Source organism: Coregonus lavaretus (genome assembly GCF_964263955.1).
Source record: "Coregonus lavaretus genome assembly, chromosome: 1".
In the NCBI taxonomy this organism is placed as follows: domain Eukaryota; kingdom Metazoa; phylum Chordata; class Actinopteri; order Salmoniformes; family Salmonidae; genus Coregonus; species Coregonus lavaretus.
The window spans coordinates 75,712,886-75,739,354 of NC_139988.1; the positions used below are offsets into that span (position 1 = coordinate 75,712,886).

The 26,469-nt window shown below is 44.3% G+C and overlaps 1 protein-coding gene across 1 annotated transcript in view; it reads left to right on the forward strand.

Moving 5' to 3' along the window:
• The window catches only part of LOC311099758 (transient receptor potential cation channel subfamily M member 4-like), a 110,984-nt gene that overhangs the window by 62,774 nt on the left and 21,741 nt on the right, over positions 1–26,469 (forward strand). Inside the window, exons 21-25 of the mRNA XM_084140502.1 lie at positions 3,288–3,462; positions 4,931–5,096; positions 5,473–5,654; positions 16,314–16,446; positions 20,428–20,500. Coding sequence (XP_083996628.1) covers positions 3,288–3,462; positions 4,931–5,096; positions 5,473–5,654; positions 16,314–16,446; positions 20,428–20,500 — 729 coding nt within the window. The remainder of the gene's footprint in view (positions 1–3,287; positions 3,463–4,930; positions 5,097–5,472; positions 5,655–16,313; positions 16,447–20,427; positions 20,501–26,469) is intronic.

Genomic DNA, 26,469 nt, shown 5'->3' on the forward strand with positions numbered 1-26,469 from the left:
CTTCACCATAGGGATGGTGCCAGGTTTCCTCCAGATGTGACACTTGGCCTTCCCCAGATCTGTGCCTCGACATAATCCTGTCTCGGAGCTCTACAAACAATTACTTCGACCTCATGGCTTGGTTTTTGCTCTGAAATGCACTGTCAACTGTGGGACCTTATAGACAGGTGTGTGCCTTTCCAAATCATGTCCAATCAATTGAATTGACCAATTGAATTGACCACAGGTGGACTCCAATCAAGTTGTAGAAACATCTCAAGGATGATCAATGGAAACAGGATGCACCTGAGCTCAATTTCGAGTCTCATAGCAAAGGGTCTGAATACTTATGTAAATAAGGTATTTCTGTTTTTTAATTTTTAATACATTTGCAAAAATATCTGGTATTGTGTGTACATTAATAAGATTTGTATTTATTTAATCCATTTTAGAATAATACTGTAACATAACAAAATGTGGAAAAAGGGAAAGGTCCTGAATACTTTCAAATGCACTGTAATGCAATGTCTTGGCGTAATCCATCAGTGGAGGCAAGTGACTTGAAACATTTAGGAGGATGGGAGACCCACCGTATAGGCGTGGAATGCACGGAGACGACAAAGTGTCTTTCAAAAATCGTCAAAGACTAATTATTTTAACCTAAATCATTCAATAAGGAAATGTATAGTACAATATTATGGGGAATGGGAATGAGAGGGCTACTTACACAGTTTGGGAAGGGATTGCAGCAATGATTGAATGAGGGTATGAGGCATGAGTTGAGTTGTTCAGAGGCTTGACTTCAGTGCAGGACAGAATTTGACTGGGAAGACAAAAAAACAATAACACAACACACTACACAGTTAGACTAAAGAGCTAAGAATGAGTTAGTCCAGGCAAGGAGTAAAATCATTGATGTCTAATAATGTGATTGTGTTTGCGTATGTGATTGACTACATACAGTAATAAGAGAAAATTGATAGGGGGACTCACAGTGCTTGGAGAGGAAACATTCAATGTGCCAGTAAATGAGTGGGCACATGAGATGTGGCTTCAGTTCATGTCAGGAGAGAGTTGACAATGGTAGTGGAGTGGAGCTGTCATCACCTCTTAATCAGAGAACAGGAGGGGACTTAGCTGTAAATGCAAATAGCAGATACATTCCTTTACAGCTGCGCCGTCGTAGGTTTGAACAACAAGTTTCTCCATGAAGTTAAACTCACAAAGTCAAACAGACTGCGCAAAAGTTCCTGAATAAAGCCCTGATCATCCACATACCTGACGATAACTGACAACCGCAAGCAGAGTGGTGGGGAAATGTATACCCCCTGGGGCCTGGAGTTTTTCCTTATCTGATTAATCAGTTGTAAAAAGGTTTTATAAGGGCTATGATGGGACAGGTTTTTCCTAATCAGGTCACATTGTTTTAAAAAACAAAAAAAACTCCTGGCCCTGGGGAGATGAAAACCCTGTCAATCTGCAGCAACCTTATACTTGTTCATAGGAATTATATTTAGACTAGATTAGGAGGGGGATTTCCTCTACCCAGACACAGAGACAACAACTGATAGACAATTTAACTAACAGGGCTGAGCTTGCTTTATGCATGTTTGCATCATGCAGACCTATGCAACTGTAGGCCTTATAAAAAATCTGTCATGTTGATTGAGTAATTCCAGTTAATAATTTTGGATTGAAAACGTATTGGCAGCCTAGCCAGCCCAATTTTGAATATAAACCAAATTTGATCACATTCACATTTTCTCCTGACACACAATGGACTATAAATACATAATATTACCAATTAGTTACCCTGACCAAATGGTCAGCGCACATAGGCTGTATGCAGCTGCTCTTATTAGTAGCCTACAGTTGATCAGACTGAACATTTTTCTCGTTTTCATCCCATACAACATGTCAGATCTCTAAGGGTTAGGTGTAGCCTAGGCTGCTGCAACATTTATGTAATTAGTTTTTGCTTGTGTCTGTCCGGAGTGATTATGTGTTATCATCTTTGCTAAATAAAAACAGGAGGAAAGTGGAAAGCCTACTTGAGCGCGCTCGAAAAAATGCGCTGCATCAACCTCTCTCTTTAATCTAACTTTTAATAGATGATGGGATGGAAGCTATCAAATCATTCTGAATTGATTTCGACATCCCAGAAAAGACAGTACAAAGTTCCATATGTTCAGCAAGTAAAGCAGCAAGTACCGCTGCAAGCTCCTAGTAGTTGCAGTTGTTAGCGGAACTTTCCCTCTCGTTGTGTCCTCTAAAAACCAATTATTGCATGCCAAAAACGCAGTGGTGTTGATAAGCCGCTTGAGAACATCCCTGTTTCTTCTTACTTTCTCGTTGTGTTGCGCAGTTTGAATGCACAGACCTTCGTTCTTCAGGTCACTGTACCCCCCTTTCGCCCAAGACTTTCAAAAAGCAGGCAAGGCCAGTAATACAGGCGGCTTGATGAAAGGCTCCCTGTTAACCAGCTATACTTTTGATACCAATTGGTATTGAACGGCCTCACCTTTTCATCCTTCTTCATGAAACTGATCTCAGGCAGTGTACCCCAGAGAATGAAAGTGGTTCTTCTACAAAAAGTCAACAAAATTTGCAGTAGTGTTGGCGGTGAAAACTGCACGCTCGAGCTGGTAGCTAGCTACTGCTACTTGCTACTGAAGTTAGCAGGGCAAATTGAAATAGATTGCACTAACTGGACACAAAAATAAAGTTCTAAAATCAAGAAAACAATTTATAATCTACCTCCTCTGTCTCCTGTAATTTGAAGAAACTAATTTGAATTGAATAATATCCAAAAAATGCTCAACTAGAACTTTTCAATCTCTACCAATAATGTCACCAACTCCCCAAGATTCTCAACACATAGAACGCCCTCATAATGCTTTGCGGCACAACCCCAAAACAACACACTAAGTTCATTTTCTGATCGTAATCCTATGATTGGATGGACAACATGTCAGTTCATACTGCAAAAACCTACGAGCCTCCTAGGTTTTGTATTGAAGTCAATGTACCCAGAGGAGGACAGAAGCTAGCTGTCCTCCGGCTACACCATGGTGCTACCCCAGAGAGTGCTGTTGAAGTTACTATAGACCTTCATTACAAAACTGTGTGTTTTAATCAATTATTTGGTGACATGAACATATTTAGTATAGTTTTATCTAAAAAGGATAACTTTTTTAGTGTTTCACTATTTGTATTTTTATGAAATGTCACTGAGGAGGATGGTCCTCCCCTTCCTCCTCTGAGGAGCCTCCACTGTAATCCATGTTATATGTTTTGCTCTCCTATAGATGAAGGATATCTTCTTCTTCCTCTTCTTCCTGGGGGTGTGGCTTATGGCATACGGGGTGGCCAATCAAGCGCTGCTGTACTCCTATGACCCCCGCCCCGCCTGGATCTTCCGGCGCCTGTTCTACAGGCCATACCTGCACATATTTGGACAGATCCCAGTGGAGGAAATAGATGGTATTATGTGTGTAACGCCCGTACAAATTATACAGTGGGGGAAAAAAGTATTTAGTCAGCCACCAATTGTGCAAGTTCTCCCACTTAAAAAGATGAGAGAGGCCTGTAATTTTTATCATAGGTACACGTCAACTATGACAGACAAATTGAGAAAAAAATAATCCAGAAAATCACATTGTAGGATTTTTAATGAATTTATTTGCAAATTATGGTGGAAAATAAGTATTTGGTCACCTACAAACAAGCAAGATTTCTGGCTCTCACAGATCTGTAACTTCTTCTTTAAGAGGCTCCTCTGTCCTCCACTCATTACCTGTATTAATGGCACCTGTTTGTACTTGTTATCAGTATAATAGACACCTGTCCACAACCTCAAACAGTCACACTCCAAACTCCACTATGGCCAAGACCAAATAGCTGTCAAAGGACACCAGAAACAAAATTGTAGACTTGCACCAGGCTGGGAAGACTGAATCTGCAATAGGTAAGCAGCTTGGTTTGAAGAAATCAACTGTGGGAGCAATTATTAGGAAATGGAAGACATACAAGACCACTGATAATCTCCCTCGATCTGGGGCTCCACGCAAGATCTCACCCCGTGGGGTCAAAATGATCACAAGAACGGTGAGCAAAAATCCCAGAACCACACGGGGGGACCTAGTGAATGACCTGCAGAGAGCTGGGACCAAAGTAACAAAGCCTACCATCAGTAACACACTACGCCGCCAGGGACTCAAATCCTGCAGTGCCAGACGTGTCCCCCTGCTTAAACCAGTACATGTCCAGGCCCGTCTGAAGTTTGCTAGAGTGCATTTGGATGAACTCAATGTATCGTGAGATTTTGAGTGAAAACCTCCTTCCATCAGCAAGGGCATTGAAGATGAAACGTGGCTGGGTCTTTCAGCATGACAATGATCCCAAACACACCGCCCGGGCAACGAAGGAGTGGCTTCGTAAGAAGCATTTCAAGGTCCTGGAGTGGCCTAGCCAGTCTCCAGATCTCAACCCCATAGAAAATCTTTGGAGGGAGTTGAAAGTCCGTGTTGCCTTATTACTTATTTTCCATCATAATTTGCAAATAAGTTCATTAAAAATCCTACAATGTGATTTTCTGGAGAAAAAAAATCTAATTTTGTCTGTCATAGTTGACGTGTACCTATGATGAAAATTACAGGCCTCTCTCATCTTTTTAAGTGGGAGAACTTGCACAATTGGTGGCTGACTAAATAATTTTTTTCCCCACTGTATGTGATGCTTTCCAACTCAAAGCTGCCAAACTTTTCAATAAGATAAGAGTGGAAAACTCTGTAAACCTCTGTCCCTCTTGTCCTCCGTATTGTTTGTATCTGTCTGTCTGTCTCTCTCTCTCTCTCTTTCTCTCTCTCTCTCTCTCTCTCTCTTGCTCTCTCTCTCTCTCCCTCTCTGTCTGTCTGTCTGTCTGCATGCCCGTCTGTCTGTCTGTCTGTAGTGGGGAAGGAGTGGGACATGGAATGCACTGACAATGTGACGCTGATCGAGGGAGGCGCGGAGCCCTGCAGGAGCCAGTATGCTAACTGGCTAGTGATCATATTACTGGTCATCTACCTACTGGTCACCAACATCCTGCTCATCAACCTACTCATCGCCATGTTCAGGTAAAGGATGGACACTCTCTTTTCCCCTTTTCTCTATCTGTCTGTCTGTCTGTCTTTCTTTCTTTCTTCTCTCCTTTCTTTCTTCTCTCCTTTCTTTCTCTCTCTCTCTCTCTCTCTCTCTCTCTCTCTCTCTCTCTCTCTCTCTCTCTCTCTCTCTCTCTCTCTCTCTCTCTCTCTCTCTCTCTCTCTCTCTCTCTCTCTCCTTCCCTCTCACCTCCCTGAATCTTCAGTCTCTTATAAAATCTAGTCTGTCAACATAATTTTTACTGAAATTTTTACTATCATTTTCAGCTAAATACAATGCCTCGTCTTGTGTCCATTGTGGACCACATTATGTTAATTATGAATCCTTTCTCTTCTTCCCCTCTCCACACAGTTACACATTCTCTAAGGTGCAGTTCCAGAGTGACACCTACTGGAAGTTCCAGCGCTACAACCTGATTGTGGAGTACCACTCCCGGCCCTCCCTTGCTCCCCCTTTCATTTTCCTCTCCCACTTTCACCTCTTCATCAAGAGATACATCCGCAAGGTACCCTCGGTCAAGATCCTCCATTTTGGTGAGAATTCAACCCAGGTATTAATTCAAAAGGAATTTTAATATCCTGACTATCACTATAGGATCTCAATTGCTTAAAGGTGAAATCAGCAGTTGCTACATCAATTTTTGGACTTATACATTTATGATATGTACCCATTGAATCTTGAAGAATATAACTTATAAATGCCTCATGAGCTTGGTTTAACAGTCAGAACCAAAAATATGTTTGTTTTACTTCAATGTTTATAAACAAAGTAAATGTAAATAAACACTGTATAGCTTCAAAACATGGTTAACACGATACTTTTGATATCATGGATGGTCAGTTCTTGAATCCTTAGCTCTGTCTATGAATTTGAGAATGATTACATTTCTCATTACATTTACATTACATTTTAGTCATTTAGCAGACGCTCTTATCCAGAGCGACTCACCAATTGGTGCGTTCACCCTATAGCCAGTGGGATAATCACTTTACAAATTTTTTTTTTGGGGGGGGGGGGGGGGGGGGGGTAGAAGGATTACTTTATCCTATCCCAGGTATTCCTTAAAGAGGTGGGGTTTCAAATGTCTCCGGAAGGTGGTGAGTGACTCCGCTGTCCTGGCGTCGTGAGGGAGCTTGTTCCACCATTGGGGTGCCAGAGCAGCGAACAGTTTTGACTGGGCTGAGCGGGAACTATGCTTCCGCAGAGGAAGGGGAGCCAGCAGGCCAGAGGTGGATGAACGCAATGCCCTCGTTTGGGTGTAGGGACTGATCAGAGCCCGAAGGTACAGAGGTGCCGTTCCCCTCACTGCTCCATAGGCAAGCACCATGGTCTTGTAGCGGATGCGAGCTTCAACTGGAAGCCAGTGGAGTGTGCGGAGGAGGGGGGTGACGTGAGAGAACTTGGGAAGGTTGAACACCAGATGGGCTGCGGCATTCTGGATGAGTTGTAGGGGTTTAATGGCACAGGCAGGGAGGCCAGCCAACAGCGAGTTGCAGTAGTCCAGACGGGAGATGACAAGTGCCTGGATTAGGACCTGTGCCGCTTCCTGTGTAAGGCAGGGTCGTACTCTCCGAATGTTGTAGAGCATGAACCTGCAGGAGCGGGTCACCGCCTTGATGTTGGCGGAGAACGACAGGGTGTTGTCCAGGGTCACGCCTAGGCTCTTCGCACTCTGGGAGGAGGACACAGCGGAGTTGTCAACCGTGATGGCGAGATCATGGAACGGGCAGTCCTTCCCCGGGAGGAAGAGCAGCTCCGTCTTGCCAGGGTTCAGCTTGAGGTGGTGATCCGTCATCCATACTGATATGTCTGCCAGACATGCAGAGATGCGATTCGCCTCCTGGTTATCAGAAGGGGGAAAGGAGAAGATTAGTTGTGTATCGTCAGCGTAGCAATGATAGGAGAGGCCATGTGAGGATATGACAGAGCCAAGTGACTTGGTGTATAGGGAGAAAAGGAGAGGGCCTAGAACTGAGCCCTGGGGGACACCAGTGGTGAGAGCACGTGGTGCGGAGACAGCTTCTCGCCACGCCACTTGGTAGGAGCGACCGGTCAGGTAGGACGCAATCCAGGAGTGAGCCGCGCCGGAGATGCCCAGCTCGGAGAGGGTGGAGAGGAGGATCTGATGGTTCACAGTATCAAAGGCAGCAGACAGGTCTAGAAGGACAAGAGCAGAGGAGAGAGAGTTAGCTTTAGCAGTGCGGAGAGCCTCCGTGACACAGAGAAGAGCAGTCTCAGTTGAATGACCAGTCCTGAAACCTGACTGGTTTGGATCAAGAAGGTCATTCTGAGAGAGATAGCAAGAGAGTTGGCTAAAGACGGCACGCTCAATAGTTTTGGAAAGAAAAGAAAGAAGGGATACTGGTCTGTAGTTGTTGACATCAGTGGGATCGAGTGTTGGTTTTTTGAGAAGGGGAGCAACTCTCACTCTCTTGAAGACGGAAGGGACATGGCCAGCGGTCAAGGATGAGTTGATCAGCGAGGTGAGGTAGGGGAGAAGGTCACCGGAGATGGTCTGGAGAAGAGAGGAGGGGATGGGGTCAAGCGGGCAGGTTGTTGGGCGGCCTGCAGTCACAAGTCGCAGGATTTTATCTGGAGAGAGAGGGGAGAAAGAAGTCAAAGCATAGGGTAGGGCAGTGTGAGTAGGACCAGCAGTGTCATTAGACTTAACAAACGAGGATCGAATGTCGTCAACCTTCTTTTCAAAGTGGTTGACGAAGTCATCCACAGAGAGAGAGGAGGGGGGGGGGCGGGGGGGGGGGGGGATTCAGGAGGGAGGAAAATGTGGCAAAGAGCTTCCTAGGGTTAGAGGCAGATGCTTGGAATTTAGAGTGGTAGAAAGTGGCCTTAGCAGCAGAAACAGATGAAGAAAATGTAGAGAGGAGGGAGTGAAAAGATGCCAGGTCAGAGTTTAGTTTTCTTCCATTTCCGCTCCGCTGCCCGGAGCTCTGTTCTGTTAGCTCGCAATGAGTCATCAAGCCACGGAGCTGGAGGGGAGGACCGAGCCGGCCGGGAGGATAGGGGACACAGAGAGTCAAAGGATGCAGAAAGTGAGGAGAGGAGGGTTGAGGAGGCAGAATCAGGAGATTGGAGGGAGAAGGATTGAGCAGAGGGAAGAGATGATAGGATGGAAGAGTAGAGAGTAGTGGGAGAGAGAGAGCGAAGGTTGCGGCGGCGCATTACCATCTGTGTAGGGGCAGAGTGAGTAGTGTGGGAGGAGAGCGAGAGAGAAAAGGAAACAAAGTAGTGGTCGGAGACATGGAGGGGAGTTGCAGTGAGATTAGTAGAAGAGCAGCATCTAGTAAAGATGAGGTCAAGCGTATTGCCTGCCTTGTGAGTAGGGGGGGGATGGTGAGAGGGTGAGGTCAAAAGAGGAGAGAAGTGGAAAGAAGGAGGCAGAGAGAAATGAGTCAAATGTGGACATAGGGAGGTTGAAATCCCCCAAAACTGTGAGGGGTGAGCCATCCTCAGGAAAGGAACTTATCAAGGCGTCAAGCTCATTGATGAACTCTCCAAGGGAACCTGGAGGGCGATAGATGACAAGGATATTAAGCTTAAATGGGCTAGTGACTGTGACAGCATGGAATTCAAATGAGGAGATAGACAGATGGGTTAGGGGAAAAATTGAGAATGTCCACTTGGGAGAGATGAGGATTCCTGTGCCACCACCCCTCTGACCAGATGCTCTCGGGGTATGCGAGAACACATGGTCAGAGGAGGAGAGAGCAGTAGGAGTAGCAGTGTTTTCAGTGGTAATCCATGTTTCCGTCAGCGCCAGGAAGTCGAGGGACTGGAGATTAGCATAGGCTGGGATGAAGTCAGCTTTGTTGGCAGCAGAACGGCAGTTCCAGAGGCTGCCTGAGACCTGGAACTCCAGGTGTGGGGTGCGTGCAGGGACCACCAGGTTAGAGAGGCAGCAGCCACGCGGTGTGGGGCGTTTGTGTAGCCTGTGCAGAGAGGAGAGAACAGGGATAGGCAGAGGCATAGTTGACAGGCTGTAGCAAATGGCTACAATAATGCAGAGGAGATCGGAATGAAATGAACTAAACATCGGGAGAGTAGAGAGCAGGGCCTCCCTCACCAAAAACTTCTACTTCTAACAACTATAATTGTTTCACTGAACCACCCGAACAAAAACTCTACCAACTTCCACCTTTAGAAATCAGAATTGTTGTGAACCACAGCGGTTCAATGTTTAAAGGAATAGACTCAACCCACTTTATTCAGCTAGCTAACTATGACACCATAGCTTTCTCCAGCCCCATCCTTCAGCTTTTTACCGAAACAGTGGTGGGGCAAACGCTTTGTTATTGTTTAGACTTCTGATTGACCCTTTAAAAATATGTCCCCTCTCCTAAAGTTTTTTTTTTTTTTTTTCCTCACCTTTATTTAACCAGGTAAGCCAGTTGAGAACAAGTTCTCATTTACAACTGCGACTTGGCCAAGATAAAGCAAAGCAGTGCGATAAAAACAACAACACAGAGTTACATATGGGGTAAACAAAACATAAAGTCAAAATACAACAGAAAATATATATACAGTGTGTGCGAAGTAGTAAATTATGGAGGTAAGGCAATAAATAGGCCATAGTGCAAAATAGTTACAATTTCGTATTAACACTGGAATGATAGATGTGAAAAAGATGATGTGCAAATAGAGATACTGGGGTGCAAATTAGCAAAATAAAAAACAATATGGGGATGAGGTAGTTGGATGGGCTGTGTGCAGGTGCAGTGATCGGTAAGCTGCTCTGACAACTGATGCTTAAAGTTAGTGAGGGAGATAAGAGTCTCCAGCTTCAGAGATTTTTGCAGTTCGTTCCAGTCATTGGCAGCAGAGAACTGGAAGGAATGGCGGCCAAAGGAGGTGTTGGCTTTGGGGATGACCAGTGAGATATACCTGCTGGAGCGCAGACTACGGGTGGATGTTGCTATGGTGACCAGTGAGCTAAGATAAGACGGGGATTTGCCTAGCAGTGATTTATAAATGACCTGGAGCCAGTGGGTTTGGCAATGAATATGTAGTGAGGGCCAGCCAACAAGAGCGTACAGGTCACAATGGTGTGTAGTATATGGGGCTTTGGAGACAAAACAGATGGCACTGTGATAGACTACATCCAATTTGCTGAGTAGAGTGTTGGAGGCTATTTTGTAAATGACATCGCCGAAGTCAAAGATCGGTAGGATAGTCAGTTTTACGAGGGCATGTTTGGCAGCATGAGTGAAGGAGGCTTTGTTGCGAAATAGGAAGCTGATTCTAGATCTAACTTTTGATTGGAGATGCTTAATGTGAGTCTGGAAGGAGAGTTTACAGACTAACCAGACGCCTAGGTATTTGTAGTTGTCCACATACTCTAGGTCAGACGTGGGATGGGCGGGTGCAAGCAGCGTTCGGTTGAAGAGCATGCATTTAGTTTTACTAGTGTTTAAGAGCAGTTGGAGGCTACGGAAGGAGGGTTGTATGGCGTTGAAGCTCGTTTGGAGGTTTGTTAACACAGTGTCCAATGAAGGGCCAGATGTATACAAAATGGTGTCGTCCGCATAGAGGTTGATCCGAGCGTCACCAGTAGCAAGAGCGACATCATTGATATACACAGAGAATAGAGTCGGCCCGAGAATTGAATCCTGTGGCACCCCCATAGAGACTGCCAGGGGTCCAGACAACAGGCCCTCCGATTTGACACATTGAACTCTATCTGATAAGTAGTTGGTGGACCAGGCGAGGCAGTCATTTGAGAAACCAAGGCTATTTAGTCTGCCAATAAGCCTTGGCCAGGTCGATGAAGACGGCTGCGCAGTACTGTCTTTTATTGATCGCGGTTATAATATCGTTTAGGACCTTGAGCGTGGCTGATGTGCACCCATGACTCGGAAACCGGATTGCATAGCGGAGAAGGTACGGTGATTTTCGATTGGGTCAGTGATCTGTTTGTTAACTTGCCTTTCAAAAACTTTCGAAAGGCAGGGCAGGATGGATATAGGTCTGTAACAGTTTGGATCTAGAGTGTCACCCCCTTTGACCGCGGCAGACGTTACGAAAGAGAGGTTGAACAGGCTAGTAATAGGGGTTGCAACAATTTTGGTGGCTAATTTTAGAAAGAAAGGGTCCAGATTGTCTAGCCCAGCTGATTTGTAGGGGTCCAGATTTTTCAGCTCTTTCAGAACATCAGCTGTCTGAATTTGTGTGAAGGAGAAGCGGGGGGGGGGGGCATGGGCAAATTGCAGCGGAGGGTGCAGAGCTGGTGGTCAGGGTAGTGGTAGCCAGGTGGAAAGCATGGCCAGCCGTAGCAAAATGCTTGTTGAAATTCTCGATTATTGTAGATTTATCGGTGGTGACAGTGTTTCCTAGCCTCAGTGCAGTGGGCAGTTGGGAGGAGGTGCTCTTATTCTCCATGGACTTTACAGTGTCCCACAATTTTTTGGAGTTAGTGCTACAGGATGCAGATTTCTGTTTGAAAAAGCTAACCTTTGCTTTCCTAACTGATTGTGTATATTGGTTCCTGACTTCCCTGAAAAGTTGCATTTCGCGGGGGCTGTTCGATGCTAATGCAGTACGCCACAGGATGTTTTTGGCTGGTCAAGGGCAGTCAAGTCTGAGGAGAACAAGGGGCTATATCTGTTCTTAGTTCTGCCAAGGCACAACACACTGTGTGACCTCAGGCCCCGTGTCTGTGCCTATGTTTGTGTTGCTTCATAGTCCCCGCTGTTCCATAAGATGTCGTTTTTATCTCTTTTTTAAATCAAATTTTACTGCTTCCATCAGTTACTTGATGTGGAATAGATTTCCCTGTAGTCATGGCTCTATGTAGTACTGTGCGCCTCCCATAGTATTTTCTGGATTTGAGGTATGCATGAGTGTCCGAACTGTGCGCCATTAGTTCAAACAGACAGCTCGGTGTATTCAACATGTGAATACCTCTGATAAATACAAGTAGTGATGAAGTCAATCTCTCCTCCACTTTGAGCCAGGAGAGATTGACATGCATATTATTAATGTTAGCTCTCTATGTATATCCAAGGGCCAGCCGTGCTGCCCTCTTCAGAGCCAATTGGATTTTCCTAAGTCCCTTTTTATGGCACCTGACCACACGACTGAACAGTAGTCCAGGTGTGACAAAACTAGGGCCTGTAGGACCTGCCTTATTGATAGTGCTGTTAAGAAGGTAGAGGAGTGCTTTATTATGGACAGACTTCTCCCCATCCTAGCTACTGTTGTAAACATTTGTTTTGACCATGACAGTTTACAATCCAGGGTTACTCCAAGCAGTTTAGTCACCTCAACTTGCTCAATTTCCACATTATTTATTACAAGATTTAGTTGAGGTTTGGGGTTTAGTAAATGATTTGTCCAAAATGCAATGCTTTTAATTTTTGAAATATTTAGGACTAACTTATTCCTTGCCACCCACTCTGAAATTAACTGCAGCTCTTTGTTAAGTGTTGCAGTCATTTCAGTCGTTGTAGTAGCTGACGTGTATAGTGTTGAGTCATCCACATACATAGACACACTGCCACATACATAGACACACTGGCTTTACTCAAAGCCAGTGGCATGTTGTTAGTAAAGATTTTAAAAAGTAAGGGGCCTAGACAGCTGCCCTGGGGAATTCCTGTTTCTACCTGGATTATGTTGGAGAGGCTTCCATTAAATGACACCCTCTGTGTTCTGTTAGACAGGTAACTCTTTATCCACAATATAGTCGGGGGTGTAAAGCAATAACTCATACGTTTTTCCAGCAGCTGACTATGATCGATAATGTCAAAAGCCGCACTGAAGTCTAACAAAACAGCCCCCATGATATTTTTATCATCAATTTTTCACAGCAAATCATCAGTCATTTGTGTAAGTGCAGTGCTTGTTGAATGTCCTTTCCTATAAGTGTGCTTGAAGTCTGTTTACTGTAAAATAGCATTGTACCTGGTCAAACACCATTTTCCCCAATAGTTTACAAAGGTTTGGTAACAGGCTGATTGGTAGGCTATTTGAGCCAGTAAAGGGGGCTTTACTATTCTTAGGTAGCATAATGACTTTTGCTTCCCTCCAGGCCTGGAGGTACACACTTACAGTAGGCTTAAACTGAAAATATGGCAAATAGGAGTGGCAATATCGTCCGCTATTATCCTCTGTAAATTTCCATCCAAGTTGTCAGACCCCGGTGGCTTGTCATTGTTGATAGACAACAATAATATTTTCACCTCTTCCACACTCAGTTTATGGAATTCAAAATGACAATGCTTGTCTTTCATAATTTGGTCAGATATACTTGGATGTGTAGTGTCAGTGTTTGTTGCTGACATGCCTATGTTTGCTAATCTTGTCAATGAAAAAATCATTAAAGTAGTTGGCAATATCAGTCGGTTTTGTGATGAATGAGCCTATCTGATTCAATGAACGATGGAGCTGAGTTTGCCTTTTTTCCCAAAATTTCATTTAGGTGCTCCAAAGCTTTTTACTATACTTGTTTATGTCATTTATCTTTGTTTCATCATATTTTTATTCAGTTTAGTCACATGATTTCTCAATTTGCAATATGTTTGCCAGTCGGTTGTGCAGCCAGACTTATTTGCCATTAGTTTTGCCTCATCCCTCTCAACCATACAATTTTTCAATTCCTCATCAATCCACTGGGATTGAACAGTTTTTACAGTCACTTCCTTAATGGGTGCATGCTTATTAGTAACTGGAATAAGCAATTTCATAAATGTGTCAAGTGCAGCGTCTGTTTGCTCCTCATTACACACCACCGACAAACACAAATTATTTACATCAACAACATAGGAATCACTAAAAAACGTATTGTATGACCTCTTATACACTAAATTAGGCCCAGCCTTTGGAACTTTGCTTTTCCTAGATATGGCTACTATATTGTGATCACTATATCCGATGGATCTGGATACTGCTTTCAAGCTAATTTCTGCAGCATTAGCAAAGATATGATCAATACATGTTGATGATTTCATTCCTGTGCTGTTTGTAACTACCCTGGTAGGTTAACTGATAACCTGAACCAGGTTGCAGGCACTGGTTACAGTTTAAAGCTTTTTCTTGAGTGGGTAGCTTGATCAAAGCCAGTCAATATTTAAATCACCCATAAAATATACCTCTCTGTTGATATCAGAGAGGTAGCTCAGTTGGTAGAGCATGGCGTTTGCAACGCTAGGGTTGTGGGTTCGTTTCCCACGGAGGGCCGGAGGGCCAGGGGGCCAGTATGAAAAAAAAATTATGCACTCACTTAACTGTAAGTCGCTCTGGGTAAGAGCGTCTACTAAATGACTAAAATGTAAAATCACATACATTATCAAGCATTTCACACATGTTATCCAGATACTGACTGTTAGCACTTGGTGGTCTATAGTAGCTTCCCAAAAGAATGGGCTTTAGGTGAGGCAGATGAACCTGTAGCCATATTACTTCAACTGTATTTAGGCAAAGACTAGGAGTTTGCATATACCAGTAATTTCCTTTCAAATTCGTGAAGGTAAGTGATCAAGCACACACTTCAGGAGGCCATGTCTTCTTTGTGTATGGTAAACTGATATAGGTGGTGAAGTCGGCGCAGTCTTGTTGGATCTTAAAAAAGCCTTTGAAACTGTGAATCATGTCCTCCTATCCAAACTATCCTCCCTTAATGTGTCCACTGAAGCCATTAGTTGGATCTATTCCTATCTGAGAAACAGAAGTCAAAAGGGTTCGTCTGGGGGACACTCAGTCGGACTCTTTTTACTATAACATTGGGGTCCCACAAGGGTCAATATTAGGCCCCCTTCTGTTTACCATCTATATAAATGATCTCCCACTTGCTTGCCCACAAGTTAACATGCCAATGTATGCAGACGATACGTATGTACACAAACAGACAAGTTGTTAACAAGTTAACTGAAGCTATGATACACGTTTCTAAATGGATTACTGATTCTTGTTTGCATTTAAATATCGACAAGACTGTTTGTATGTACTTCTCAAAAAAATCCATTGATTCTTCCCAACGAGCTGTTCTTGTTAATGGGGAGAATATGAAAGTTGTGTCTAACTTCAGGTATCTCAGCGTCATTTTGGACTCCAACTTGAAATTTAAGAAACATGTGAAGAAGGTGGTAAACACGGTAAAGTTTGGATTATCCAAATTTAGGTTTATAAGACCTTACCTTCCTCTGGAGGCTGCCAAACTATATATGCATGCTATGATCTTCTCACATCTGAGATATTCACAAGCAGGAGCTACTATTCTGAAACCAATTGAATCACTCTACAAACAAACACTTAAGATTTTTGATAACAAACCAAACAGTTGCCACCATTGTCACATCAATCACAAACATTATTTATTCAGTCTGGATAGCTTTAAGCAGTATATAGATGCAAGCCTTGTCTTTAAGATCATGCATGGTCTTGCCCCTCCACCGTTATGCCGACATATCATGCTCAAGGAAAGCACCTGCAGGATAACAAGGGCAGTAACTAGAGGGGATTGCGTTGTCCCTTTTCGACACAGAAAATTCTCTGTTAGAGCTACAATATAGTAGAATGTAATACCCATGGACTTGAAAAGCTGCACTGATTATTGCACTTTTACATTTAAATTGAAAACATGGCTCAAATCTATCCAAACCTGTGCACATTAGTTATCTGTGGTTCCTCATACTGTATGTAAGACGACAGTGTTTTCATTACGAAGAAGTTGTTGTTGTTGTTAGAATTATATATTATTGGATGTAATGTATTTGTATTTTGTATTGTTTTAGTGTGTATATGTATTGTGGCTGTGTAATTGCCTTTACCTGCCCTGGGACTACAGGTGCAAATTAGCTTTTGGCTAACCCCTGCACATTTACATGGATGTTGCATTATTGTAATATTAATGCTGATTAATGTGCATTGTCCCCTATAAATAAATACATAAATAAATAAATAAAAAAGGAGAGATTATTGGGCAACAACCTCTGTGTCTGACAGAGAGTTTAACATGCTAACTACTGGTTTCCTACCACAGGAGGTTGGTGGCACCTTAAATGGGGAGGACAGGCTCGTGGTAATGGCTGGAGCGGAATAAGTAGAATGGTATCAAATACATCCCTTTCATTTGCTCCGTTCCAGCCATTATTATGAGCCATTCTCCACTCAGCAACCTCCTGTGTTTCCTACCTCACGCTAACCATCAGCACGACTAACACATTTTCCACCTCTGTTAGTATTGGAGCTGAAGGGGAAAGCAGCTAACAGGCTAATGACATGGGAGGCCATTCAGAAGGAGAACTTCCTGACAGCCCAGAGCAAGATCCAGAGAGGGAGTGACTCTGAGAGGCTCAAACGGATGTCAGTCAAGTGAGTCAACCTTTACACCCACCCTCCAGTTTGGTTCCATCTCTCTTTCAGCATTTTTCTCTACCAATTTAACTACAGCCTTTTCTAGATATTGTGGATATTTATGGATATTATGAATATATTTATATTTACATGTTACATGTACAGTAGTCTACATATAAATGTATTGTATACAGTACCAGTCAAAATTTGGTACACTCCTACTCATTTTTCTTTATTTTTACTGTTTTCTATATTGTAGAATAATAGTGAAGACATGAAAACTATGAAATAACACATATGGAATCATGTAGTAACCAAAAAATATTATTCAAAGTAGCCACCCTTTGCCTTGATGACAGCTCTTGGCATTCTCTCAACTCATGAGGTAGTCACCTGGAATGCTTTTCCAACAGTCTTGAAGGAGTTCCCACATATGCTGAGCACTTGTTGGCTGCTTTTGCTTCACTCTGCGGTCCAACTCATCCCTAACCATCTCAATTGGGTTGAGGTCGAGTGATTGTGGAGGCCAGGTCATCTAATGCAGCACTCCATCACTCTCCTTCTTGGTAAAATAGCCCTTACACAGCCTGGAGGTGTGTTTTGGGTCATTGTCCTGTTGAAAAACAAATGATAGTCCCACTAAGCGCAAACCAGATGGGATGGCGTATCACTGCAGAATGCTGTGGTAGCCATGCTGGTTAAGTGTGCCTTCAATTATAAATGAATCACAGACAGTGTCACCAGCAAAGCACCCCCACACCATCACACCTCCTAATCCATGCTTCACGGTGGGAACCACACATGTGGAGATCATCCGTTCACCTACTCTGCGCAATATGTACAGTGCCCTCCACAATTATTGGCACCCCTGTTTAAGATGTGGTCGAGGACTTCCAAAAATTCTCCTTTTTTTTTAAACATCATAGAACCCAAATGCAAAAAAATAGAAAAATCCAACCTTTTATTTAAGTACATTACTTTGGTGTAAAAAAAAAAATTCACACATTTAGAAAAAAAAAAACTTGAAATCATGTGTCCCACAATTATTGCCACCCCTGATGTTAATACTTTGTACAACCCCCTTTTGCCAACAAGACAGCACTTAATCTCCTCCTATAACATTTCACAAGATTGGAGAACACAGAGAGAGGGATCTTTGACCATTCTTCTTTGCACAATCTTTCTAGATCATCCAGTGCACTCTCCTCTTTAGCTCGCCCCACAGGTTTTCGATTGGGTTGAGGTCTGGGGACTGAGATGGCCATGGGAGGACCTTGAGTTTGTGACTGCTGAACCATTTATGTGTAGATTTTGCCACATGTTTTGGATCATTATCCTGCTGAAAGACCCAATGACGACCCATCTTCAGCTTTCTGGCAGAGGCCATCAGGTGTTTATTTAAAATGTCCTGGTAGTTCAAAGCGTTCATAATGCCATGCACCCTAACAAGGTTCCCAGGGCCTTTGGAAGAGAAACAGGCCCACAGCATCACAGATCCTCCACCATACTTCACGGTGGGCATGAGGTGCTTTTCGGCATACTCATCTTTTGTTTTACACCAGACCCACTTAGAGTGTTTGTTGCCAAAAAGCTCAATCTTAGTCTCATCTGACCAAAGCACACGATCCCAGTTGAAGTCCCAGTGCCGCTTAGCAAACTCCAGACGTTTACGTTTGTGAGTGTTAATGAGAAAAGGCTTTTTCCTTGCATGCCTCCCAAACAGCTTGTTGGCATGTAGATAGCGTCTGATGGTTGTTTTGGAGACTTTGTGACCCCAATATGCCACTCTTTGATGCAATTCTGTGACAGTGAGCTTAGGACTTTTTTTTACTTCTCTTACCATCCTCCTCACTGTGCGTTGTGGCAAGATAAACTTGGGACCTCTTCCAGCCTTGTTTGTCACCTGTTTCAGTTGTTTTAAACTTCTTAATGATTCCTCTGACTGTAGATACGGGCAAGTTAAGGCGAGTGGCTATTTTCTTGTAGCCATTGCCTGACTTATGAAGGTCGACACAAATCTGCCTTACTTGAATGGTGTGTTCTCTTGTCTTTGCCATGTTGACAAATGGGTAAGAGAATTAGGCCTCTGTGTCACGTCATATTTATACCCCAGGGAAACAGGAAGTCATGAATTACTAATTAAAAGTTCCTAGATACCCTGACCAACTTTAGCAACTACAGAAAAATATATTTAAAAAAAAATCAATTAAAATTTTCAGCGAAATTGTTAGGGGTGCCAATAATTGTGGGACACATGATTTCAAGTTTTTTTTTTCTAAATGTGTGATTTTTTTTTTTACCACCAAAGTAATGTACTTAAATAAAAGGTTGGATTTTTCTCTTTTTTTGCATTTGGGTTCTATGTTGTTTAAAAAAAAAAGGAGCATTTTTGGAAGTCCTCGACCACATCTTAAACAGGGGTGCCAATAATAGTGGAGGGCACTGTACATGTGTTTTGGGGAAGAAGGGATTGGGGGCAAATGTTTTAAATTGTGCAGTATTTAGCAATCATAATAAAAGTCTGGTAGCAGCAGTTGTGATGTGTGTGTAGCATGAATGTGTGTGTGTGTGAATGCATGTGTGCTAAGGTGCAGAGAATCAGAGCAGGTGAACAGTCCAGTTCAAGTGTTTAGCGGTCTGATGGCTTGTAGATTGGCGTACCAGGCCGTGATGCAACCGGTCAGGACGCTCTCGATGGTGCCGCTGTAGTATTCGGAGAGGACCCGGGGTGGCATGCCACATTTCTTCAGCCGCCACAACAGTGGTGGTGTTGTTGGTCCGTGTCAAGTCCTAGGGGATATGGAGGCCGAGGAATTTAAAACTGCTGACTATCTCTACTGCAGTCCCGTTGATGTGAATCGGGGCATGTTCCCTCCTCTGCGTCTTGAAGTCAACAATCAACTCCTTTGTTTTGCTGATGGTGATGGAGAGGTTGTTGTCCTGGTACCACAATGCCAATTATTTTACCTCCTCCCTATAGACTGACTCATCGTTGCTGGTTAACCATGGTGTCATCAGCAAACTTGATGATGGAGTTGTGGGTGAACAGGGAGTACAGCAGAGGGTTGAGGACACACCCCTTGAGGGCCCCTGTGTTAACAGTCAGTGTGGAGGAGGTGTTGTTGCCAATCCTCTTAGGCTGTGGTCTGCCTGTCAGGAAGTCCAGGATCCAGTTGCAGAGGGTGGTGTCCAGACCCAGGGCTCTGAGCTTGGTGTCGAGCTTGGAGGGAAAAATAGTGTTGACTGCTGAACAGCATTCTCACATAGGTGTTCCTCATGTCCAGATGTGTTATGGGCGTGTGAATAGCGATGGAAATGGCATCTTCCGTGGTTCTGTGTGGTAGGTAATTTGGAGTGGGTCCAGTGTGCCTGGCATGCTGAGGTACAGATGTTACATTTACATTTTAGTCATTTAGCAGACGCTCTTATCCAGAGCAATTTACAGTTTTTCATACTGGTCCCCCGTGGGAATCAAACCCACAACCCTGGCGTTGCAAGCACCATGCTCTACCAACTGAGCTACACAGGACTATGATGTAGGATCTTAATTTAAGGCAGTTTGCTACAGAAGGAAAATTATCCTGCAGCAACAGGAAATGTGAGTTATTATGTGGATTATATTTAATGGACATTTTTGTAGTGGTACATTTTTCGTTTGGACAAATCACATTTCTACGTGGAAATTACAAACTTTAGAAGCCTTTTTAAACCTCAAATACACTACAAGTTTGCAGCGACAAAAGTGATCAAATTAAGATCCTACATCTGTATTGAAAGGTATTGAAAACAGGGATTCCAATAATTTTGACACCTATCTTTTTGAGCAAAACAAATTATTACTTGTTAAACAAAATCTCTTTCTCTGAGCAATTGTATTAGTGTAAATGTTTTGCATACAATATAGTTCTGTATTTGTATTCTTTATTTTATACAGTATTTTTTGCTTATCTTTATCAAGGGTGCAAATAATTTTGGACCTATGTGTTTGCTGTGTGACAGGGTGGACAGTGTGCTGAAACAGATGGCTGAGACAAGGGATCATGATCGCAGACTGAGGGCTCTGGAATCGGAGGTCAGGCTTACAGTTTGTTCCAACATTCTGTGTATGTGTGTGTATGTGTGATTTAGATTAGCTGTCTCAGTATGTGTGTGCTTGATTGTTTCCACCTGCAGACAAAGAGAGAGTAAGGGCAGGGTTGCTCCAGCTTTTTTAGCTTGTGATTGTTGCTTGTGATGCCAATTGAGCCATTTATTTATATGAAATGGAAGTGTGTGTGTGTTTCAAGTTTCAAGTTTTATTAGTTGAATGTACAGGATACACATGGTACACTGTCCAACGAAATGCTTACTTGCAGGTTCCTTCCCGACAATGCAAGTAAATAGCTCAGTATATATTTTTTTGTACGCAAGTATAATACAGGAAGGCACAATTTATAGAACAATATTTACACATGTATCAGGGAAGGGGGGATTGTGTGTGTGTGTGAGTGTGTGTGTGTGTGTGTCACTTCACTTATCCCCGTCACGCCGGCTGGCGCATAGGGCAGAAACAACGGCACTCCATTTCTGTCTGTCTCTGGCCATCTTCTCCACCGTGCCCCTGCTCTGCTGATGTTGGAGCTTGGTCTCCATTGTTCTATGCCACGTTGTCTTGGGACTCCCCCTCTTACGTCTGCCCTCTGAAGTTCAATAGACAGCTATTCTTGGGATAGAGTCTGTACTCTTTATCAGGACGTGTCCAATCCAGCTCCAGCAGCGTATCGAGTATGGCATCCTGCTTCGTTTGTCTAAGGAGGTTGATCTTTAATATTGTGTTTGGCCAGAAGATGTGTATGATTCTCCAGAGACAAGTTGTGTGGAAGGTACAGTGGCTTGCGAAAGTAATCACCCCCTTTGGCATTTTCCTATTTTGTTGCCTTACAACCTAAATAATAATAATAATATGCCATTTAGCAGACGCTTTTATCCAAAGCGACTTACAGTCATGCGTGCATACATTTTTGTGTATGGGTGGTCCCGGGGATCGAACCCACTACCTTGGCGTTACAAGCGCCGTGCTCTACCAGCTGAGCTACAGAGGACCACCTGGAAATAAAATGGATTTTATGGGGGTTTGTATCATTTGTTTTACACAACATGGCTACCACTTTGAAGATGCAAAATATGTTTTATTGTGAAACAACAATAACAACAACAATAAGACAAAAAAACGGAAAACTTGAGCGTGCATAACTATTCACTTCCCTAAAGTCAATACTTTGTAGAGCCACCTTTTGTAGCAATTACAGCTGCAAGTCTCTTGGGGTATGGTTCTATAAGCTTGGCACATCTAGCCACTGGGATTTTTGCCCATTCTTCAAGGCAAAACTGCTCCACTTCCTTCAAGTTGGATGGGTTCTGCTGGTGTACAGCAATCTTTAAGTCATACCACAGATTCTCAATTAGATTGAGGTCTGGGCTTTGACTAGGCCATTCCAAGACATTTAAATGTTTCCCCTTTAAACTACTTGAGTGTTGCTTTAGCAGTATGCTTAGGTTCATTGTCCTGCTGGAAGGTGAACCTCCGTCCCAGTCTCAAATCTCTGGAAGACTGAAACAGGTTTCCCTCAAGAATTTCCCTGTATTTAGCGCCATCCATCATTCCTTCAATTCTGACCAGTTTCCCAGTCCCTGCCAATGAAAAACATCCCCAGAGCATGATGCTGCCACCACCATGCTTCACTGTGGGGATGGTGTTCTAGGGATGATGAGAAGTGTTGGGTTTGCGCCAGACATAGTGTTTTCCTTGTTGGCCAAAAAGCTCAATTTTAGTCTAATCTGACCAGAGTACCTTCTTCCATATGTTTGGGGAGTCTCCCACATGGCTTTTGGCGAACACCAAACGTGTTTGCTTATTTTTTTCTTTAAGCAATGGCTTTTTTCTGGCCACTCTTATGTAAAGCCCAGCTCTGTGGAGTGTATGCAAATGTATGCACTCACTAACTGTTAGTTGCTCTGGATAAGAGCGTCTGCTAAATGACTAAAATGTAAAGTGTAAATGTACGGCTTGAAGTGGTCCTATGGACAGATACTTCAATCTCTGCTGTGGAGCTTTGCGACTCTTTCAGGGTTATCTTTGGTCTCTTTGTTGCCTTTCTGATTAATGCCCTCCTTGCCTGGTCCGTGAGTTTTGGTGGGCGGCCCTCTCTTGGCAGGTTTGTTGTGGTGCCATATTCTTTCCATTTTTTTATAATGGATTTAATGGTGCTCTGTGGGATGTTCAAAGTTTCAGATATTTCTTTATAACCTAACACTGATCTGTACTTCTCCAAACTTTGTCCCTGACCTGTTTGGAGAGCTCCTTGGTCTTCATGGTGCCACTTGCTTGGTGGTGCCCCTTGCTTAGTGGCGTTGCAGATGCTGGGGCCTTTCAGAACAGGTGTATATATACTGAGATCATGTGACAGATCATGTGATACTTAGATTGCACACAGGTGGACTTTATTTAACTAAAAATGTGACTTCTGAAGGTAATTGGTTGCACCAGATCTTATTTATGGGCTTCATAGCAAAGGCGGTGAATACATATGCACGCACCACTTTTCCGTTATTTATTTGTTCTAATTTTTTGAAACAAGTTATTTTTTTCATTTCACTTCACCAATTTGGACAACTTTGTGTATGTCCATTACATGAAATCCAAATAAAAATCAATTTAAATTACAGGTTGTAATGCAAAAAAATAGGAAAAAATAACAAGTTCATCTGGAAACTTTCATTATGCTCCACACCCTAAGAAGGCCTCTGTAAAACGGAGGTACTCCCTCCCTAGAAATCTGGCTACTATCAACCAAAAATAAAGCCTTCTTTAAACCTAATCCTCCAACCTGCTGTAATACAAGACCTGCCACCCCTCTCCAAACCACAATTTCCAGTCCATAAAGCAACCTTTGAATAAACTGAAAGCAGAAAGCAGCAGCCCTACTAGCAAGATGTACAAGCCCTTGTCCCCCCTCCTCTTTTGACAAATACAAAAGACTTTGTGGAACCCAATGATATTTATCCCAAAATATATCTACAATAATCACCTGTAGCTTAGCCAGAAGGCCAGATGGTGGCTCTAAAACTGACAACCGATGCCACAGTGCAGAGGCAATCACATTGTTAACTATAATAGTGCGCCCCCTATATGACATACGAGATAACAACCAATGCCATCTCCTCATCCTCCCTTCCACCATTTCAACCACCCCAATCCAATTCTTTTCCATTGTCCCCTCATCTCCTAGGTATACTCCAAGATACTTAAAACCTCCATTACACCATTCCAGCCCCCCTGGCAAAGCCATGATCCCTCCAGACCATTCTCCAATCTGTAAAGCACAACTTTTTTCCCAATTTACCTTTGCAGAGGATATTCCCCTAAAACGATCAACCATTAGACTCAAACTATCCACCTCCGCTTGATTTTTCACTAAAACAACTACATCATCAGCATAGGCTGAGAGACGAATAGGAGGAATATCTTCTGAAAGGTACACCCCTTCAATGCGACTTCTAATGCTATTTAGTAGTGGCTCTATAGCAATGGCATATAACATTCCCGACAAAGAACATCCCTGCCTAATACCTCTACACGCTTTAAAAGGAGCACTCAAACCACCGTTAACTTTCAATACACTTTCAATGTCACCATATATCACCTTTATGATGGCAATAAAACCAGAGCTGAACCCAAACGCCTCAAAAGTGTGCCATAAGTATTGATGTTCAACTCGGTCAAATGCCTTTTCCTGATCAATTGAAATTAGACCAGCATCCAACCCAATAGCTCTAGAGACGTCCAAAAAATCACGAATCAGAGAAATGTTATCTGCCTGCCTGTCATGAGCCTCTCACTCCACCGGGTTGCCACCTTAATTTTCTTCCACTCTGCTCACCACTCTCTCTACTCAGCCTAACTAGCTCCACCTGTCCCTGCTCTGCTCTGCTCTAATTACTCTGCCAGCTGCGCTGCATTACCCACTACCTCTCCCAGTATTTAAGGCCCTGTCTTTCAGCTCTCCGGTGTCAGATCGTCTGCAAAGCTCACACCCGGAACCTGTTTGCTCGCGCTTCTGGCTCACCCTGGTTTTGTGACCCCGGACCTGCCTGATTTTTGGATACTCTTCTGCCCCAGGAGATCCAGACCTGCTTCTGCCATAACGACTCCTGACTACTCTTCAATCCCGGTAACTCTGACCAGCCTTCTGCCTTGCTACTACGTATTTTGGATTTCCCTTGAACTGTACTGCTGCCTTGTTTCATTCCGCCCTGTTGTGTCTGTGTCTCCCCCCCCCAGGACTTCTGGACCACCCACCACCGGCTTCATAGGACGCATCGCTGCCACTGGGGGGGGCACAGACCCAGCACATTGGACGGGATCCCTGTTACCCCTGGAGCCTTCATTCACTCCCTACTTCCCTTTTCCCTTAAGTTTAATAAACTTTCTGGTGTGACGCAATTGTGGTCCTCTGGTCGTCTGTCTGAACCGTGACAGTACGATCTGACCATTATGGACTCAGCGCACACTTTCCCCGACATGGAAACCGATGAGCATGAGCAGCAGTTCCAGCAGCAGCAACAACAACTCGCCATGATCATTCAACTCCTCACCAACCTTACCCCAGCCAGTCTGCCCACCAGCCCTGCCCCCGAGTTACCTGCCCCGGTCATTGCAGCCGCTGCTCCGGAACCCAAGATTGGAAACCCCGAGCGGTTCAACGGCGATTCAACCCAGGTCCGGCCATTCCTGACTAGCTGCCGACTTCAGTTCTCCTTGCAGCCAAGGACCTTCGCCACGGAGGGGGCTAAAGTTGGGTATGCCATCACTCACCTGACGGGCCGAGCTCGACTCTGGGGAACAGCAGAGTTCGAACGTCAAACCCCCGCATGTGCAACCTTCGACCTGTTTGCTGAGGAGATGCTGAAGGTGTTTGACCTGGATTCACCAACCGCAGAGGCGTCTCGTGAACTGTTCAGTATTCGACAAGGCAGACGTACAGTCGCAGACCATTCCATCGACTTCCGAACCCTGGCTAGACGAAGTTCTTGGAACACACCATCGTTGGTGGACGCGTTCTTCCATAGTTTGGCTGACTATATCAAGGACGAGTTGGTCTCCCATGAACTGCCTTCCACTCTTGATGAAGCCATCGCACTGACTGTCAGGATCGACAGAAGGATACAGACCCGTCGTCGTGAGAGGGGGCGCCAAGGTCCACCTACTACCGGCATTCGGAGAGATCCGACTGGGCTCCTGTCATCTACTGCCACTCACCCAGGTCAGCTTGATCAGTCTGAGCCTATGGAGATTGGGCGAGCCTCTCTCACTCCTGCAGAGCGCCAGCGCCGCTTCACCTCAAACCTCTGCCTCTATTGTGGAGGTGATGGACATCGTGTGGTAACCTGCCCTTTAAAGGGCCGAAGCTCACCGGGCATAGGGGGAGTCCGGTTGAGTTCAATGACCATCCAGTCCTCCGACCGCAAACCCCTGCTGCAAGTTCACCTCCGCCTCTCTGACTCAACTCACACCCTGGCTGCTCTGGTGGATTCTGGCGCCGAAGCCAACATAATGGACATCAAGCTGGCACGCCAACTGGGACTGGAGAACCTCCGTTTGACACCTCCTATTCCTGCCCGGGCACTGGACGGACACCTACTCGGATCGGTCACTCATGTCACGGCCCCGGTCTCGATGGGTCTGTCCGGAAACCATCAAGAAACTATCCAGTTTCACCTGCTCCCCTCTCCAGGCCAACCCCTCATCCTGGGTTACCCATGGCTCCGCCGGCACAACCCTCAGCTCGACTGGGTGACCGGGGTGATCAGGGAGTGGGGAGAGGACTGCCACCGAACCTGCCTGCTTGCTGCCGCACTACCCCCTCGGCCAGTACCTACTAACTCCGCTCCTGACCTCTCCAATGTCCCAGAATGCTACCATGGTCTCAGAGAGGTGTTTAACAAAGCAAGAGCCACATCTCTGCCCCCTCACCGACCGTACGACTGTGCCATCGACCTCCT